The sequence below is a fragment of the Tachysurus fulvidraco genome, chromosome 11, assembly GCF_022655615.1.
Source record: "Tachysurus fulvidraco isolate hzauxx_2018 chromosome 11, HZAU_PFXX_2.0, whole genome shotgun sequence".
Taxonomy (NCBI): domain Eukaryota; kingdom Metazoa; phylum Chordata; class Actinopteri; order Siluriformes; family Bagridae; genus Tachysurus; species Tachysurus fulvidraco.
Window position 1 is genome coordinate 6,490,599 of NC_062528.1, and position 18,965 is coordinate 6,509,563.

Below are 18,965 nucleotides of genomic sequence, written 5' to 3' on the forward strand. Positions count from 1 at the left end.
ATTTGAGGTTGAAATGAATGTTAAGTCAGTAGCTTAGGTTGCTATTGTGCTAAACATGCTACTGACATGAATGTTATGAATTCAAATCTCAGACCTGCTATTGGGTCTATTGGGTTCTTAATCTTCACTGACTCAGCTATATCCTTGTAGATTATTATTCTTAATTCACCATAATTAGCAATTACTAAAATGGAGAGATGGAAGGCAGAATCCACTTTGAATATTGAAGGGTATAAACTCAAATAAATCAATATATCACAGACTCTGCTTTAGAGATTTTATTCAAGGCAAGCGAACACCACAAGAACATCACTCATACAAATACATCGCAGTTGCAGTGGCATCAGGTGGTGTGTTCAGGCACCAAATTCTCTAATGGACAGCATAGCTCGAAGATAGCACCCAGTGAATTGTACACAGCATGTTTAAAGAATGGTGAAAGAATGTGTGCCATGAAGTCTACAGGTTCTCCCATCTTGTGACCTACATGGCTGGGATGATAATAACAAAACAACGGTTATCAAAAATTAAAGAGGCATACCGAAGCCATGCGTCCTCCTGCAAGAATCTTTCCACCATTTTTATTAGTAATTTTAACAAAAATGGCTTCAAACATCATATTCATTAAACAGACCAAACAGTAATGAGGTTATAGCAGGTAACTTTAAGCCTAAAAGAGTTGTTTATTTCTCATTACACAGCACACAGCAGATCACACAGGACACTGGTATGTCGACACTTTTGAAAAATTCAGTTTGAAGGAGTTCGTGTTTGATGCTACAAGAACACAAAAACACAGAGCGGCTGGGTGACACTCACATTCTTCAGACTGAAAGGTGGTGTCTGTATTTTATAACAATCATTTCTTTTGTTTTCATGTGTATACGGAAAGATTTCATAATGATTTCTTAATGTTTCAGCAGCAGTTTTTTGATGACGATGAAAAAGCAGTGCACTGGACAATGAATTATGACTGTGGAAGTTCATGCACTAATAATTTTATCGTGTGAGAAAACATACTAGAAATCTGGCTCATTGTTAGTGTTTGTTGATGTCGCTATTTGCAATACCATTTTAATAATTAGTTAGTGGGATGCTTGGAAGATGCTAGGAGCCAGATATATGTGCAATTTAATGAATACCTCTTATCAGTACATATTATATATGATTTAAATCCAGTTGGGGTATGTAATAAGTGTTTATATGAATATTATGTGATTAAAGCCCAATGGTAATAGCTACAAATTTCTTATAGTACATTTCTAATCAAACATTTATGGTAAGGGCAAATTTCATGCAGTAAAGCTTAAGGCCTGTGTAAAAAGATCAGTGTGAATTATGCAGTGATGCCACATTCAAGGCAAAGCAAGCTGTCAAATCCAAATCCACAATCCATACGTGAAAGCCTTAATGACTGAAATTGGGCTGAAATAAAAGTGAGTCTTCTAACAGCAGAGCACAGACTACTTTCACCCAAATCCACACAGAATTGCATTTATTTTTTTCCCTCAGCCAGTCTGTTAATCATTTCTTTACTTTTCTTGGTGACTCCTCCATCTGGCTTTAACTCCAACTTGCTCACAGAGCTTTTCTTCTTGGCAGGTTGGGTGCCAGTGTTCGGCCTTGCTTTAGCTTTACTTGCTGTTTTACTATGGCTTGTCGTCTTTTTGGGTTTGGAGTGGGACGCAACCGGCTTCTCTGACTGTAGGCACAAAAGTCAGATATTTAGCACATTAGCTCTAAAGACAAAGACATGAGTAATACTTTATCAACCACATACTGCACTTGTAATATAAATATATTACATGCATTATGACTTCCAAATTAAATACAAGCAGCTTGTTTTTTTCTTTAGAAACATCTTTGTATTGTGATTACATACATGAAATAAATCTGTAAAAATTGGTAAAGATAAAAAGAGTTATAAAAATGTCTTCATGTTAGAGGTGTGCATTGGGATTAGGATTCTATGGGACTAGAGCAAGCATATATTACTGTCATGCGGGTGGGTTCAGGCGGTCAGAAAGTTTGTGGGACCAAGAAAAGTAATGGTTATTGACACGAGTGCAAATTAGACAAGATTGTGTTCATTCATTCAGTAAATGATTTTGTTGTTTTGTTCTTGTAGAACCAACTAAATTCAGTAGAAAATATTACGTTTGGGTGTGAACAAAATTAGCGGGAATGTGTAGGATTGGGATTTTAAAAATAGCCCAGCACACACCTCTATCAATTAGCTGTATATCTCACACTAAAATATATGTTTTGTTATTTTAACAATTCTACATGTGCTACAAATATTGTCACCCTTGCTTCTTATTTTTAATACTATGTGCACTTTATGTGCAACCTTCCTTTGTGACTAATTCTTCTCCTGTAATGTTTGATGAGACTAGAGAATAAAGAGCAATGATCTGAGTCAACTTCTCATTACAGAATGTCTCCAGATACTCCAGAGTCCTGGGTCCTATATCGTCTCTTCTGGACTCTCCTCTACATTTCACTTCATGGGTTTTAAATAGGTGTACAGGTCACGGGACTGAAATGGTCATGTCAAAAGCTTGATTCTGTAATCATTTGTATGGGTTTGGAAATTATTTTGGATATTGTCCTGGTAGAAGCAGCCAGACTTTCATTTACAATCTCTTGTGACATTATGGACATTATTGTTAGAATACATGGACATTATGGTGCCATGCATCCAAACTAGTTAGTCTCAGTGCAGCTTAATCAAGGGAGCAAAACCACAGGCACTCCATTATAACTAGCTATAGTGAATAGGTTCCTATCTGTATAATCATCCTCATTTTTACATTATATCTACCCTGAGTCTTTGCTCTCAATAAACTTTTTTGTTCCAACTGAACAGAGCAGGTCAGATTTATGTTCACAGAAGAGAGACCACTGTGATTTAATTTTATCTGATGGTACTTTAATTGAAGCAAGAGTGTGCAGAATAAAGTTACTGACATCAGGACAATCAGCCATTATATGGGCGTCTTTAAGACACACCAATGGACACCAGTGCTGAAAAAACCATCAAGCTGATGAAGAAGGCTTTTTGACTAATGTTTAAATAAAACAGTTATAGAAGTGAAAGCTTGAGCTTGTTAATAGACTTTGGGTTGGGCTAAAAGATGCTCTGACCATTCGTTCAGAAGAAGGAGAAGAGACCATTCATAAGCTTTAGTAAGCAAGTGAAGGGGGTGTTGATCTCTATTGAGGATATTGTTGAGCAATTGCAGGAGCACTTTAAGAAAATCCATGCATTCCCTTCATGGGGCAGTGTTAGAAAGCTCTGGTGTTTTACAGTCAATTCAGACTTGCTTCTTTAGTGTTGAATGAAGATCTTATTACAGGGATTGGAGGGTGTGTTGCACATATTGGGGAATCTCACCCACCAGCCTCCCCAGACAAGTCTATGCCACGGTTCTGAAGGAAACAGTACAATGTGGAAAAATGGGCCGGTTTTAAAACTACCCACTAGGAAAGGTTACTAGGAATGCTTCCTCCTAGATGCTAGCAAACTGCTATTACATACTTCCTCCAAGAAGCTAGCTTCCTGTATGATTTCCACCTGCTGCTCATGGCAGGGCACTTTCAGATGAAACCACGGTCTGCCCTCTTCCACACACCTGAGCTCACAGATGCCTGTCACTCTGTTTGACAAAATAGTACTATCTTTCCCACCAGGTCGCCTTGGCTGTGGCAGTGTCAAACAGTTGACCCACTAATGAACCCATTCAAGGGTATGTCTTATTAATCTACATTTCTATTCTCACCTTGAGCTGCGTGTAGTAACTGAACAATGTGCCTTCAGACAGTTGCTGGGTTTACTCTCTGTGATAGTTTGAGGAGATTAGTAAATGTGAGAGGCTACAAATAGAGCTGCGCTTCAAATCAAGAGAAGATTGTTGAGTTGGTTCAGACACCTTCTAAAGATCATACCTGTCCCAGTGGATGTAGACCATGGTGCAGACCCAGCAGCCAGAAAATATCTCAGAATTGGCTTTTGAAAGTCTGTGAATCCAGTGGGGCACAGTGGATTAGTGGATTAGTGGATTAGTTTTCCCCACACTCCAGGGTTGGAGGTTTGATTGTGTGTGGACTGTACATGTTCTCCCTGTGCCTCATTGATTTCCTCCAGGTACACCGGTTTTCTCCCACAGTTCAAAGAAATGAATTGAAGGCTGATTGTCACATCTTTGTAATGTGTGTGTGTATGCAATTGTGTGTGAAATTGTGCCCTGCAATAGACTGGCAACCTGTCCAGGGTGTACCCTGACTTATGCCCCAAGTCTCCTGGGATTGGCTCCAGGTTCCCTGCTTAGGTGACCCAGTATTATAAGCAGTCTAGACAATGGATGAATGAATGTCTGTGAATGCCCAGAAAAAGCTAGAATCTATGGGTGGGGTTAGAGTAGTCCAGGCTGACCAACTTAGCTTGCTGGCCAAACCAAAAGAGTAAAAGGAAAGTAAATAAAGGAATGAATAAAGTGTTTAGCTAATTAAGCAGAAAAACTATTTTCCTGAACATTTTTACCCATCTTTACCAAGGGTGCCAATAATTCTGTGACTGACAGTGAATGTGGAATAAACACAAAAATCCACACAGAATAGTTCATTCAGAATTGTTTCATTCTAAATTGTTATTCTCTTGTTAGTGTAGATTTGGCAGTCATTTGAGTAAGAGGCCCTATTTCAACATGCATTTGCAGATGGCATTTTTGTCCGGAAAGGCAAAAATGGCTGTGCTGCATGTGTCATGTAAAATCTAAGATGAAAAACTGCAGGATAACATCTGTAAGAATGACTTAACTACTACAGAGGTACTGATGAAAAGGAGTAAATGCATAAATAATTATATATAAATAATTAATTTTTAAAGATGTGCATTATGAAAGTTTTGTGAATGTGCTTCATTAATTCTTGCACTATTCATTTGCATTAATAGTGGGAAAATAGAGCCCATTCATAGTGAATTTCATTTTTGTGACGTGCAAATAAAGGAGTGGTCTTTTAATTGTAAAGCTGAGCATTCATAATGTGTGCATTCAATCCTCCCGCATGACAGCACAAATTTAACAGCACACATGACTACTGCTAAAACCTTCCATCTATACACTTTCCATTCATCTTTCCATTCATCCAACCACTATTAGCAGGATCCACCTATCTATCCATTCACCAAGGACGGAATAAACTGACTATTCATCAGCCTGTACTTGCAGATTTGTGTGTAAATCTGTGAGATATTTAGTCACATAATTAGCCAGTTTTGGGCTGTCTAACTTGCGGGGGGATTGAATTTGACCCACAGTGAGAAAGGTCTAATCATCTCAGCCATGGTGTTGGTGTGCTGGGCTGAGATGCTTCATGTCCTCCATGCTTTGTGTATAAAATATTTTTAAAAAAAACCACACCTGACTAGAACAGACTTACAACAGAACGTCTGTCACTGTCTGAACAGCCCTATGAGGATGAAAAGATGGGCTGCATAAATACAACTACACACATATATCAGATCTACTGTACCCGTATGTGCATATACAATTTCACACCTACTGTAGATAGTAGTAATTATATACATTCAATTTAAAAGTCTATACATCACTGTTAGCGCATCACTGTTAGCGCGTGTGTATACATCTTTGCTTCATCATCAGCTGTCTAACAGAGGCCTACAGGTTTTGTGCCAAAATAGTTTGGTATTTAGAATTATCGATGATTCCCAGGTGAAGGACAGCAGATCCATAGCATGATGCTATATGATTTACCATGGGGTCTTGCCAAACATGTCTATACAATTATTCTTATACTTTTTGACATGCTTTTAGTAAAATTTAAAGCTGTGGTTAGGGATAGCGAGGGCTGGACTGTCCATGCAATAATTCTGGAGCTGACTGTAATATTTAGGTGGGCTTTGGATTGTTTTTATTTATGTGAGACAGGGCTTTCTTCTAGCTTACCTCATAGCTTAGATATGTAAAGGATACTAGAGATTGTTGTTGTAGGAATTGCCCAGCACTTGACAGATATCTCTGCAGGTTATATGGACTTTTTATATCTACTGTATTTGATAAATCTTAATTACTAAATATGGTAAGCTTTTCACAACAGTATTAATAAAAACTATAAATAAATCAGAAAGAATCTAACAGATATAAATCTCCTTTACAGAATTATTTTTGGCACAGAGCATGTAGCAGCCCTACACTCAGCAAATGGCTTGAACTAACTTTACATGGTTTAATCACGCAATAATAAAATTCAGTACATATGTAATTTTGAGTCAGGCCTGGCTAGTATAAATAGGCTAACAGGTATAAGACCTCAATCTCAGTCACAGTAAAAAATATATACTATATGGCCAAAGTTTTGTGGACAATGACACCCATGTGTGTTTCTTCCCCAAACTGTCGCTGCAAGGTTGAAAACACACAATTGTATAAGATATCTTTGTGCCTCAGAGGATAATCCTATACATGTTCCATCATGACAATGCCCCTGTGCACAAAGCAAGGTCCATAAAGTTATAGTGTGCCAAGGTTGGAGTGGAAAAACTCCAGTGTCCTGACCTCAACCCCAAAGTCATGCTCCCTGGAAAAAAAGCCTTCCTGGAATAGGTGGAAGTTATTATAACAGTGGGATGATCAAAAAGCGTACTTGGGTGTGATGGTCAGGTGTCCACAAACTTTTACCATTAGTATATATATAAATATAAGCTTTCACTCTCAGCTTTGACATTTCTATTTGTCTTATTGACAAATTCTTGTTGACCAAAGGCTAAAAGCGGAATAGATTTTACCACTGTGGAACAAGCACCAACTAGGTTCATAAGAAAAATACACAGTACGGTGTAAAGAACTGTGGCTGGGGCTAATTTCTTTCTAGCCCAGTCTGGAGATTTAGACATCCTATCAATGAATGTCAAGACAAATGTGTAAAACGCCCCCCCTGGATTTGTGTCTAGATTCAATATTGTAACTGAGAAGTAGAGTTATTTGATTAGATTTAGTAAACCACCTATTTGCAGAAGCTATTAAAGGTGTCCTTAATGTTGGACTTACTGTACTGTACTACTTGCATACCTTGCTGGATTCTTTCATGCTGGGCTCATTGTACAGGCTGCGTATCCTGCGGCGATCCAGCAGTTTGTTATCTGCAGCCTCTGGTTTTGACTGTTCTCCTTTATAAGTGGCGTTGTAGCTCGTCTCCAGATTAGCCTTCTCCTCCATTGACAATTTGTACTGTGACTTGGCTTTGATCGGTTTTACGGGCTTTACATCAGTGTACGCCTTGAATTCCATCCTGAAAAAAGCATCGTATTTGCTGTACATTTTCTGACTTTGACTTTCCAGAAACATTGCAATAAGACCAAGAGCAATTGTTGCAGACTTTGACAGAGGAGAGCTTCGGACAGCTTGACACAAAAATAACACCTAAACTTGTTTTAGTATTGTGTTTTATGTACCTCATATTTCTGACTGCTTCCTTTGTTTCCATTAGTATATGAATTTTCATCTCAAGAGATTTCTGAAGTACAGGAGTGACAAATCTGATGTAGTATTTTAAGACAGTACACTGGTTTCTATTTACTAAAACAGGCTTACATTAGGGCTGGGTGATAAAACGATAACGATATGTATCGCGATAGACACGTGATCGATATCAATAAAAAATGTGTTCGATAAAACGTTCAATATTTTTTATTCTTCATTGGAAGAAAACAGAGGTTGCGAAGCACGTTTGGTTGCATTAACAAAGGCACTCACTCTCTGGTAACCCAACAACGTAGGAAGTGACACGATGATGCACTTATTTCCAAGGATTTCAGAACAGCGTAACATATATTGCGTCATCGGATAGGCGTGGCCTATTTGATAATCTAACCCTAACCGTAGTTTTTGGTTGTTTATTTTTTTTCTAAAATAGCTTAACTGTAAGATAATAAAGCATAAATACACATACAATATAAAATCTACCTGTACGTAGGTATGCTCTTTTTTTGAAAGATCTCCAGAAAAGACCTCCTTCCAAGACCTCCAGAAAAACGCCCACTTTACGTCATGGTAATGAAACCCCTAGAATTTAGTGAATGCCAGAGTGACACGCTAACAGCCAATCATGTAACAATATCAAGTTTGGTTGCGCCATATCATTGTCTCGTGCTGGTCTGCTGGATTCCTCTTCAGTAACCGGCGACTGATAAGCAGAAAATGAGCGCAGCAGTGAGGAAATAAAAGAGGAAAAGTCAGCTCACCAGTATGGCAGCTTTTTGGATATTATAAGTCTGACTGTAGTTAGACCAATGTCGTCTGCAAATTATGCAATAGCAATAAACTTGCACTAAATTCTCAGGTTTCTCTGTTTATATTTAACAGTTTGCACAATTTTATTACACTTTATTAAGCATTTTTTACACTTGCTTTCATTTTGCACCTTAAATGTTAAGAGATAATTGTTAAGTGTTCATTGTGACTTTAGACTTATGTTTACATTTAATTTATTTGAGTTTCCATGGTTGTTGACATTTCTAACTTAATAACTGTTTCTCCTGGTCCTTATTTTAAATGGGTCATAAAAAATATCAATAATTATCGGTATCAACCAATATGAAACACTGATATCGTGATACAGTTTTCAGCCATATCGCCCAGCCCTAGCTTACATACTGTGCACAAGGACAAGGACACGTGTATGCAGTCAAAACTGTTTTATGTCATAATATATATTTTAAAAGTAGTAGTTAGTATATTTTAGTCATTTAGTATTTAGTCATTTTTCAGCTGTGATAGTCTGGTATTCTGTACTAAATATTACACCAGACTGAACATTAATGCCATTTAAACCACTGATGTAGGGGAAGAATTGAATCTCAGGTTTTCATGTTGTACTGACTGTAAATAGTAATTGAAAAATTATACACCCTAGAAAAAGATTAGAATAGCTGAAAGTATGTAAAGTGAAATAATATGCTAATATATAATCTTTTTCTTTTACAAGCAATAACACTCATTTGCATAGTGCTGTCAGAATCTGTAACAGTGCTACACAATTTTGGTCTTCTTCTATTTTTAAAAACTTAAGTTGCTTCACACACATGCAATATTCCTTCAACTTAGAGCAGAGAGCCTCACAGGTTTGTGCACAGTGGAGCCTTGTGCAAGGGGCACAGCCTATAATCATAGTGTGAAGTGTATGTGAGTGGGGTGTAGTCACTTTGCAGTCAGCTTTTACCTGTATGAACTTCCGGAGGTTCCCTCCTGCTTGATCTGCCTGTTCAGAGCATCTGCAGCTGACCTTCCTCTGGATCCTGCTCTTTGCTCTTTCTTCTTCTCTCCAGTCTCAGCATCCTGCTCTTTCTTCACTGGTCTCTTCTTTTCCTCCTTTGCATCTTCCTTCTCTTTTACTCTCTCTTCTATCTCGCACTTCTCCATGCCTGTGTCCGGTTCTGCGGTCATGTGCTCGGGCTTCTGGCTCTTGCTGTCGATTTTGGGGATCCACGGATGATCGCCGCGTTTCTGAACAGGCCACGGTTTATAATCTTTCTGGTACTGCGTCTCATTATTGAACGGTGTCTGGCACGGGCGGTACTCATTTTTGGGTTTGCAGCTCGGTTCCGGTTTGACTGTCCACGCTTTGAAGTCCTGGCGCGTGACGGACGATCCGCGCGCTGCTGAAGATGCTGATGCTGCAGCCGACTCTTGTGGCGCGGTGTGGGCGGGCTCTGTTTCTATGGCGACCGCGCTAAGATGATGGGCTTGCGCTAACGGGCCCGGTTGCGGATGGAGATGCCGCACCTCGGCCACGTCCGAGTACTTGGTAAAGACGAGGGGCACAGCGATGTCCGCCTTATCAAATTCGCTCCAGAAGCGGTTGATGCAGCAGGCGCGAGTGATGCAGGGCCACGCCATGCCGAAGACCTGCAGCAGCGATTTATAACCAGGAAAAATGAGGCATCGGGTTTTCACCCGCTCCCCTTTAAACGGATAAAAGCGCGAATTTTCCTCTTGTGATGGATTTACGCTCAGAAGGCGAAGTCCATAAAATCCTGCAGTGGTGTTCCAATCGAAAATAGTTTCCTTTTAAATTACCCCTAACCTCTTCGCAGAAAAAAATAACCCCAAATATTAGTTTTAAAGGCCTGATGAGTGTGAGCGCGGCCCCGCCTGGTTGTGCAGGATTGCTGCGTAAAATCGCCCGTCACCTGCAGACGGCTGCGGCTGGACAGCGGCATCCACAGGCCACGCCCCCAATTTAACCACTTCATGTCCGAGTCTGTATAACATTATTCATTTTAACATAAATCACACTTTTACCGTCCGAACTGTCTAAACCCTCACTTCAATACATTGTCAAAATCGGTCATATTCTCTTAGTCATTGGAATACATTGGGCTTTCTTAATGTAATATTATACTGGCTTTATGTACTAATATTTATAAGGACTATAATATAGTTTGCTTCAGAAATGAATGTAAAATTTGGAAAAAATATCTAATGAGAAAAATTGCAAGCAAAGAGCTTTATACAAGCCATTATAGGTATATTATATTATACTATATACGAGACTTATACTATATAATGTATGTAATTTGTTCAATTCACAAGTACCTTGTCCTTGTACCTTGAAATTCTGAACATTTTAGCGTTTATTCTCTGCTATGGCACACCCACTTCAACTCGATTAGCTGAATGGAGTGTATTATAGCAAATATATCAAATCTTTATTTTAATATATATAACAACATCACAGTTTGTCCTCAGAGTATTATGTTCTTTGGAGGAGTGTGAAAACACTAGTTGACAGTTAGACAAAGAAATCTAAAATTAACATTTCCCTAAGTTGTCATGCAAAATAGTGACATGCCCTGCATGATCAATGTAGGTTTGGGTTGTGTGCATTTAATTCAAGTATTCTCTCTAGTAGGAAGTAAGCTTGTGCTCTTAAGTAAATCATAGCTCTAGTGTTTGGTGGTTTTGTAACACTAACACATTTAGTAAACCTAGATGTTGTAACAGATGAGTATGATGAGATTTGTATCTGCAAATCTGCATTTTACCAGATTGTGCTCGTTTCACATGCTTTGAGGACTGGAATTTTGAAACACCTAGAGAATCACGTTAAGTTCTTGGAGAACTTGGCAGTTGATGAGTCACACCCATGTTCCTTTGTTTCAAGCTTCTAAGAGAAACATTAAAGATACCATCTAGTGGCCATATCAGAGAAGCAGACTGGAAACTGGAGACAGAGAGAAAAGATACATAGTCATGGTTCACATTTACACTATTTACCAAAAATGATAATGACTGAAGAGGACAGGTGGACATTCACATTAAAATCAATCAGATTCAGTTTACTCTGTCATTTCTCTTTCTGGGTATTTTCAGCATTTCATCATCATTGTTTTTCATGACACAGTCACTTCTGGCTTGTTCAGTACAGATCTAAATATATATCTGAATATCCATAAAGATGCTTTATAACTCTATAAGGTCAGTTGTTACAAATATGTTCTATACAAATTAATGAATTTAATTTATTTTTATCCAAAAACATCTGAAATATGAGAATTGTCAGAATGCCATATCAAAAATCAGTGGCATTTATTTACATTGTACATGAAGTACAGATAAAACAATGCAACATTTGCCATGATGTTTCAGACCATTAACGATTTCACTTTCACATATTTATTTCAGTCTCACACCAGTGAAATTTATACACGCTAGTTTATACACATGATTAAATGCATTTAGGTTCATATGGTCTGTATAATAGAAAACAGTATAAATACATTGAACATAGTAATGTCTACTGGACACAAAATAATAATCCTGCAAAATGTCAAATTATATACACCGTTTAGAAAAATAAATAATTTAATCTACCCTATGCTCACAAGCACAGTGTGATTTAGAGAACATTTCCACTGTTGAGTCTCTTTGAGGGCTACTATTTATTTGGACTTTCTTCTTCTGGGTAACTTTTGATGTAACATTCAATCATTTCATCTAGATCTATTTTAATATGGTAATTGATATTCAGTACAGCCAAACTCTTTGACCTATGCCTCACTGGTGTGTCTGAAAGGTAAGCCTGTAGGCGTTTCTGTCCAGAGCCTCCCTGACCCCCAAACGTCAACACAGGAAAAGACGCCAGAATTCTCAGGAACGCGTTAACGTTTGGGAAGAACTTGACGTCTGAGTGCTGCAATGTTTCATGAATGGTGCATGGCAAGTTGACCTCCTTTCCCCTGTGTTTCCATTTGATCCTCCAGCAGTGAAGCTCTGCAGGCAGTGTGTCTGGCTGAGGAAGATCGCTTCTGAATATGTCCGCATGGGCTTCTTCTGAGGTGTTAAATTTCATATGGCCCATAACTGCAGGAACAAGAGATAGGCACTTAAGAGCTCTGATATGGTTATCCGAGAACATGTCCTTCACTTCCTGAGTGATGTGCTCCATGAGCGGAAGAGTTAAGTATTCTTTGTAAAAGGACTCGGCCTGTATTTCTACCATTTCAATCGCCCGTTGCTTTCTGAGGAACAGTCTGGGCACTTTGACTGGGATCTCCATCGATGTAGCCAGATTTACAGCTTCCTCGAACCAAAATTCATGGTAAACTTCAATGTTGTCTAGAACCTCATGCAGAGAATGCAAGACGGCTGTCAGGCTGCTGGCTGCGAAATACACATCAAGAGTCTCTCCTTGCAAGTTTTTTCCAAAGGCTCTTGTGAATGAAAGTGCGTTCTTCATAACGACCAGTGTGACGACGAACTCGAAGTCAGCCAAAGCCTCGGAGATGGCATAAGCGTCGTTGGTAATCTGGTCATTCCATTTCAAGTCTTCGTTGTCGTGTATGCTGTCCATGCAGAGCAGAAGCGGCTCTAACAATTCAACAACCATCTCAAACACATCATGCAGCTCTGTCCAGGTGGCACGACAGTTCTCTTTGAGCTTGTCTCCTTTATCTGTGTTGCCCTGAGAGAGGATGCAAATGGCGCTGTCTAGCTCAGCCTGCAGTAGTGGAGAAGCCTTAAAGAAGGCATCTGTCTTTTTAAGAACTGACATCACAACTTGAACACCGGTCAGTGAAACACTGTTTGCTAGGTGTGTGTTAAGTGCATAGGTCGCACATGGTGTATTCATGGCCATTGGGTATTTCTCCATTAGTTGGTTGGCTATGGCTTTCATCTTACATCCAAAAACACCGGAGCCTGAGTGTGCCTGACCTCTGCAGTGTTCCATGTTAAGATCCCATTCCTTCATGATGTGAGACTCCAATCTGTCTGCCATAGACTTCTCCTCTCCTTCAAACAAGAGAAACTCTACAAACTCCTCCCTGAGAGTGTTGCTTTGGTCCACAAAACGCAAGAACACTGGGATATGCTGACCTTCTGGAAATTCCACGAGCTCCCCAGTCACCAGTGAAAAGAAACGGCTTTCTCTGACTTCCTGCAGAAGTTCGTCACGAACGCATCGCTCACAAACATCCAGCAGCTGCTTCTGCTGTGTTCCTGGAAAAAATTCCTCATTAACAGCTGCTGCTTCAAACCGTCCTCGAAGAACTTCGTCGCCAGCGTTAATGCGGTTTTCCAGCAAAGCCTGAAATGTACTCATGTTTGCCGGCTCTTCTTTTGACTGGTAACTTGATGGGATGTTTTGTCTTCCTATTAAAACAATCACTTCAAACAAAGACCTTAGGAACTCTCTTAGTTCTTTCTGATGCGCAGTCAGCTGGGGTACATCTTCAACCTCTGCATCATCCTCACCGGTAGTTTTATCCTTTTTTGAGAGCAACTGTTCAATTGAAGACTCCACTGAAAAACAATTAAAAGGCAAAACACATTTTAGATTCTTTTAATCCTGGCATCCAACAGATATAATTTGAGACGTAACGAATACTCACATCTTCGCTCTTTGATTTTCCGTACCTCTTCGTCTGTCTATAAATGTAAAAACAGAAATGAAATGGCATTAAACGTCACCTGATAAAATTTTATCCAAATAGCTTTTGATATAAATAAGAGTATAATTGAGTGCTTCGTAATGCTAATGTACAGGGTGTCCCAAAAGTCTCTATACACTGGGAAAATGACATTTTTTAGCAACAGATAGCAGTATTTACAAAAGATGTTCCACATAATTTGCCATTTCGTTGCAAAGATAAAGATTTCTGATTCAGAATGAGTCAGAATTCCCTAGTCTGACTTTCGGATTCAGAATGACTCATCACTTGGTGTTATGCACGTGATCATCTTCTATGTTTGGAATACGTTCCTTTAAATGATCGTTTCCATGCGTGACCTTTTATCAAAGGCAACCTTAATGGCTATCTGAAAAAATATATACAATATACTCTGAAACATTCTGGAATTGTTCATTTCCCCTATGTATGGAGACATGGTACAGTGTGGAAACAGAAACAAACATACTGCTGTTGAATAGGATAATTAGCCCATCTTGTATCTACTATATATGTTAGTAGAGAGGATAAAGACAATAGAATACTAGTGTAGATTAATCTTCATTAAAACTTTAATAGTTGAAAAGAACAGTGTACCAAAATTTTTATCCGTTTTCGATGTCTGCTGTGTGGGTTACTGAGGTGGCTGGTTAAGTCAAAAATGGTCGGAATAGCAGTATCTCTCAGCACAGTCCTGTAAGGGCTCTGTATTAACATAGAAAATTCAACATTAAGCCGTAGGTTACAACGGCCAAGAACAACCATCAAAACATGGCAGTTAACTCATCAGCATGTAAACAGCAAGCAGAGTCGGTCCTGCGGTCACAGAGACAGTCCTGCGGTCACAGACAGTCCTGCCGTCACAGAGTCAGACCTGCGATCACAGAGTCAGACCTGCGATCACAGAGTCAGACCCGCGATCACAGAGTCAGACCCGCGATCACAGAGTCAGACCCGCGATCACAGAGTCAGACCCAAGTTCACAGAGACCTACAACGATACGGTAAATGAAAGCAAGTAACCACACTCACCGTTTTACAAATCATTGCAGGCTCAAAATGCTTCGCACATAGCCTGTAATGTTTATTTAGCTGATCAGGAGTTTTCTCTTCGAGATCGGCACGCCGACAGTTCTCTACCCACAGCCTGCATCTGCCCACAAGAATAAGGAATTAGAAAAGGTGTTACACTCATTTTCATTTCCGATTCATTTCCAACTGGCAGAACATTAAATACTAATACAATGACACCACAGTCTTCATTCTCTGACATAATAAGAAGCATTAGCCACTTTGGTGGGCACATAAACCTTGTGTCTAATCTGACTAGCCCTTTTATTATCTACCCTATTAATTCCTGATGAATTTTCACTGTCTGGGCAGTTCACAGAGGCAGGTGAGAACACACCAATTACACTCCAATGTGGACCAAAAAACTGGTCCAATCTGACCAGAAAATTAAAGATTTTACAAAACCCAGCAAAGCTCAACTATTATGTCCATCACTGAAAAAATATCACAACAGAAACACCACTGAGTGTTCAGTCAGTGTCACTGCAGTAATGAGAACATTCCAAAACCTGAATATATCACCAAAAGTATGAGGACACCTGACCATCACACACAGGCTGGTTTCATCCCTTTCCAGACTTTTAGAATATCATCAACTCTTCTGGGAAGGCTTTCCACTGGATTTTGGATTGCGAATGTGGAGGTTTGTGCTCGTTCAGCCACAAGAGCTTTTATGAGATCGGGCACTGATGTTGGGTGAGAAGGCCTGGTGAGCAGTCAGTGTTTTTAATTTATTTCAAAAATGTTCAGTGGGGTTGAGTTCATGGGTCTGGGAAGGTTACTCTACTACTTCTACTCCTGTCTTGGAAATCATGTCTTCATGGAGCTTGCTTTATGCACATGCTGAAACATGTTTAGGCCTCTCAGTTCCAGAAGGAAAATTGTAATTCTATAGTGTGCAAAAACAACTTACACAACTATGTACTTCTATCATTTTGTAAAAGCGCACTTTTGGGTGTGAAGGTCATGTGTCCACAAACTTTTAAACCATTGGTGCTCATTATATTGATAATGCGAGACCCTGTACAATCGGCTTAGAGTAAGTAATTGTTTACAAAGTGCACCTACTGTATAGAGTCTATGAATACATTCTGAATGAAATATTAACTGAAGTTTACTCAAAGCAGCAAAAAAAAATTATAAAGACAGAAATCATGACACTCATAATTAAACCTTGACTTTTTTCCCCCGTGGATTCTCTTAAGGTTACTTCCTGAGGTCGTCTCAGGCACTGCTTACTTTCATCAACCCATTGCTCAATCATAAAAACCTTTTATCCATACCCGTATTCTGACAGAACCCGCGTCCTCGGGCGTGATTTGCTGACAGCATGACCAAACAAATTACAAGCCAATTAAAAAACAGCATGAGAGCGCGAGCGATTTTTCGGAGTACGGGTGGTAAAACAAATACGCTATTTACCTTAGCTTCTCTAGCTAACACATACATGATTCGTCTTCTCTGTGACGAACTGCTTACTGAAAGGTGTTTGAGTCTGCATATACGCTTGTAACGTTTCTTATGAACATGCTGGTGTTCGGTTTATTGATTTAAACGTATTAGTTTGCTAACAACAAACACACTTACCTCTCAGGATCTCTTGGAAACCTAAAGAAAGCCAGATCAGACTGAGTACTTTTCCGGGTGCAGTTTGGAGCCGCGCAAAAATTTGGCATTTTGTTTTTAAATAAAACTAATATGAATAAACAGTTACTGTTCACAGTCTACGCATTATATCGGGCGTATTTAAACGGGACGGTTTTTATTTTCCCCACTAAATAAGCGCCCACATACTACACAGCTAGCTAGCTAGCAAAACAGCTAACAAAGCACGGAACTGCTATCCCAGAATGCATTTCGACACGCGTCCCATAATGCTACCGTTTGTGTAGAGATCGTCTTAAAAATGAGGCAAATTGATGAAACAATGTTATTATTGAACCTCATAGACGGTGTTAGATTTTAGAATGAAAATGCGTCGTATTTTCCTACGTTAGCTCTGGTATTAGGTATTAAACGTTATTAGCAAGGTAATTACAGCGTTTGAGCTACATAATGTTTGTTATTTACATTTAATTCGCGACCGAGCTGTATCAATATAACAAACCAGCTTGATTCTTTTACTGGTCCTTTTAAAAGAGACCATAAAAAAAGATAAAGTGGGCTCGTCCGGGATTTGAACCCGGGACCTCTCGCACCCGAAGCGAGAATCATACCCCTAGACCAACGAGCCACGTGCTACAATCAGGCACTTTCTCTCAATACATATCTTCATAAAACACCCACAATGCGTTTCAAGCGTTTCTAGTTTATAATTTTGATGCTAAGCATGGCCAAATGTTTGTCGACACAGTACCATCACACCGTTATGGTTTTGTTGAACATTTCCTTCCAGATTAATTTCATCGTTGTTACAATAAACTCCATTCTTCTGCAAAAAGCATTCCAATAGATTTTGAAATAGGGCTGTGAGAATTTGTACTCTTTCAACTACAAAACACAAGGGCATGTGGCAGCCTAGTTGTTAAGGAGTTAGGCTACCGATTGGAAGGTTGTGAGTTCGAGGTCCACCAAGCTGCCACTGCTGGGGCCCTAAGCAAGGCCCTTAACCTTAAAAGGGCATCTGCCAAATGCTGTAAATGTATAAGTAAGGTTAAGTACTGTTGTTGGTTGAGGAGATCTGAGGTGGAGTTGGTGTTACAATGGCTGGTGGTCAGCGTTTTCTGTGCAGGACACAAGTTTTTCCACACCATCCTTGGAAACAATGGACCTTGCTTTATGCACAGAGGCATGCCCATTAATTCCAGTACAGGGAAATTGTAATACTACAGCATACAAATGGATCCTACACAATTGCAGGCTTTTTTAATTTTGTGGCAACAGTTTGGACAAGTTTTGGGTGTGATGATCAGGTGTCCACATACCTTTAGCCATACAGTGCAAAAATAAATCATGCAGATATAGGTCAAGAGCTTCAGTTAATGTTCTGATCAGATTTAGAGGAAAAATACATGGTCTTTAGTGACAGATGGGCTGGTTGTAGTATTATAGATTTTCTGAGATTTTCTTAGGGGATTTCTATAAACAATAGTTGCTATGGTTCACACAGAATGGTGTGAAAAACAAAAGGCAGAAATACGTTGTTGAGAGATCACAGTGGAATGGCCAGAATGGTTCAAGCTGACAGAAAGGCTATGCTAACTTAAACACTACAAGTATAAGAGCATCGAAACGCACAACACAAACTTTGAGGTAGAATTTACATTCATGGCATCCTGGCAGACACCCTTATCCAGAGTGACTTACATTTTTATCTCACAAAGCAGTTGAAGGTTAAGGGTCTTGCTCAGGTGCCCAAAATTGGCAGCTTGGGGGACATGGGATTCAAACTTACAACCTTCCAATCATTAGCCCAGCACCTTAGCCACCAACCTATCATTCATTTTCTACCGCTTATTCGAACTTCTCGGGTCATGGGGAGCCTGTGCTGTGTCATCGGGCATCGAGTCAGGATACACCCTGGACGGAGTGCCAACCCATCACAGGGCACACAACCACATTATGTTCCCTCCTAAAAGCCAAGAACAGAAATCAGACACTACGGTGAGCACAGACTCATTAATACCTGATAGGTAAAGACTGAAAAAGGAACAGATGATGAATGTTCAACTGTCCAGATTCAGTACTTTTGAAAAAGAGTGGTTAAATGAGCTACTGTAGCCTTCCTGTCAGCTCAAAGCAGAACTATTCACAGGATGACGATGATTATACTTCATCCATTCTGTCAATTCTAAGAACTGTAATGTGTGAAAATCCTGGAAATCCCTTACATTACATTATACTTCAAATCACATTCCTCATTCTCATGTTTGATGTGAAGATTAACTAGAGCTCTTGATGGCATGTACATGTTTTTTATCCCCTGC

At 39.5% G+C, this 18,965-nt stretch overlaps 2 protein-coding genes and 1 non-coding gene across 6 annotated transcripts; all 3 read right to left on the reverse strand.

Moving 5' to 3' along the window:
- Positions 1 to 275: 275 nt before the first annotated feature.
- map6b (microtubule-associated protein 6b) lies at positions 276 to 10,230 on the reverse strand. 2 transcript variants are annotated; one of them, XM_027173925.2, is made up of 4 exons: positions 9,241 to 10,230; positions 7,092 to 7,311; positions 5,424 to 5,472; positions 1,650 to 1,702 (listed from the first exon to the last, which is right to left on the reverse strand). In XM_027173925.2, the coding sequence occupies exons 1-3, from the start codon at positions 9,915 to 9,917 to the stop codon at positions 5,428 to 5,430; spliced, it is 942 nt and encodes a 313-aa protein (XP_027029726.1). In that variant the 5' UTR covers positions 9,918 to 10,230; the 3' UTR covers positions 1,650 to 1,702; positions 5,424 to 5,427. The 2 variants fall into 2 exon arrangements, with proteins under 2 accessions (XP_027029725.1, XP_027029726.1); XM_027173924.2 differs by lacking the exon at positions 5,424 to 5,472 and having other exon boundaries at positions 276 to 1,702; positions 9,241 to 10,228.
- A 1,362-nt stretch (positions 10,231 to 11,592) lies between these two features.
- thap12b (THAP domain containing 12b) lies at positions 11,593 to 17,171 on the reverse strand. Of its 3 annotated transcripts, none has more exons than XM_027174033.2 (5): positions 16,627 to 17,165; positions 15,001 to 15,121; positions 14,567 to 14,674; positions 13,913 to 13,949; positions 11,593 to 13,823 (listed from the first exon to the last, which is right to left on the reverse strand). In XM_027174033.2, the coding sequence occupies exons 1-5, from the start codon at positions 16,713 to 16,715 to the stop codon at positions 11,959 to 11,961; spliced, it is 2,220 nt and encodes a 739-aa protein (XP_027029834.1). In that variant the 5' UTR covers positions 16,716 to 17,165; the 3' UTR covers positions 11,593 to 11,958. The 3 variants fall into 3 exon arrangements, with proteins under 3 accessions (XP_027029834.1, XP_047676793.1, XP_047676792.1); XM_047820837.1 differs by lacking the exon at positions 16,627 to 17,165 and adding an exon at positions 16,213 to 16,567; XM_047820836.1 differs by lacking the exon at positions 14,567 to 14,674 and having other exon boundaries at positions 16,627 to 17,171.
- A 29-nt stretch (positions 17,172 to 17,200) lies between these two features.
- Positions 17,201 to 17,272, reverse strand: trnap-cgg. The gene has a single exon. It is a non-coding gene; the product is annotated as a tRNA-Pro (tRNA).
- Positions 17,273 to 18,965: the final 1,693 nt, after the last annotated feature.

What these genes read in the sequence shown, in the direction of transcription:
- map6b (XM_027173924.2), bottom strand. Translation starts at nt 9,917, where the DNA reads ATGGCGTGGCCCTGCATCACTCGCGCCTGCTGCATCAACCGCTTCTGG. An exon ending in ACCTCCGGAAGTTCATACAG is followed by an intron (nt 7,312 to 9,240) that starts GTAAAAGCTGAC and finishes TGCTTTTTTCAG; the next exon opens with GATGGAATTCAAGGCGTACA. An exon ending in GCATGAAAGAATCCAGCAAG is followed by an intron (nt 1,703 to 7,091) that starts GTATGCAAGTAG and finishes TTGTGCCTACAG; the next exon opens with TCAGAGAAGCCGGTTGCGTC.
- thap12b (XM_027174033.2), bottom strand. Translation starts at nt 16,715, where the DNA reads ATGCCAAATTTTTGCGCGGCTCCAAACTGCACCCGGAAAAGTACTCAG. An exon ending in CTGCAATGATTTGTAAAACG is followed by an intron (nt 14,675 to 15,000) that starts GTGAGTGTGGTT and finishes ATGTTAATACAG; the next exon opens with AGCCCTTACAGGACTGTGCT. An exon ending in GAAAACGGATAAAAATTTTG is followed by an intron (nt 13,950 to 14,566) that starts GTACACTGTTCT and finishes TTACATTTATAG; the next exon opens with ACAGACGAAGAGGTACGGAA.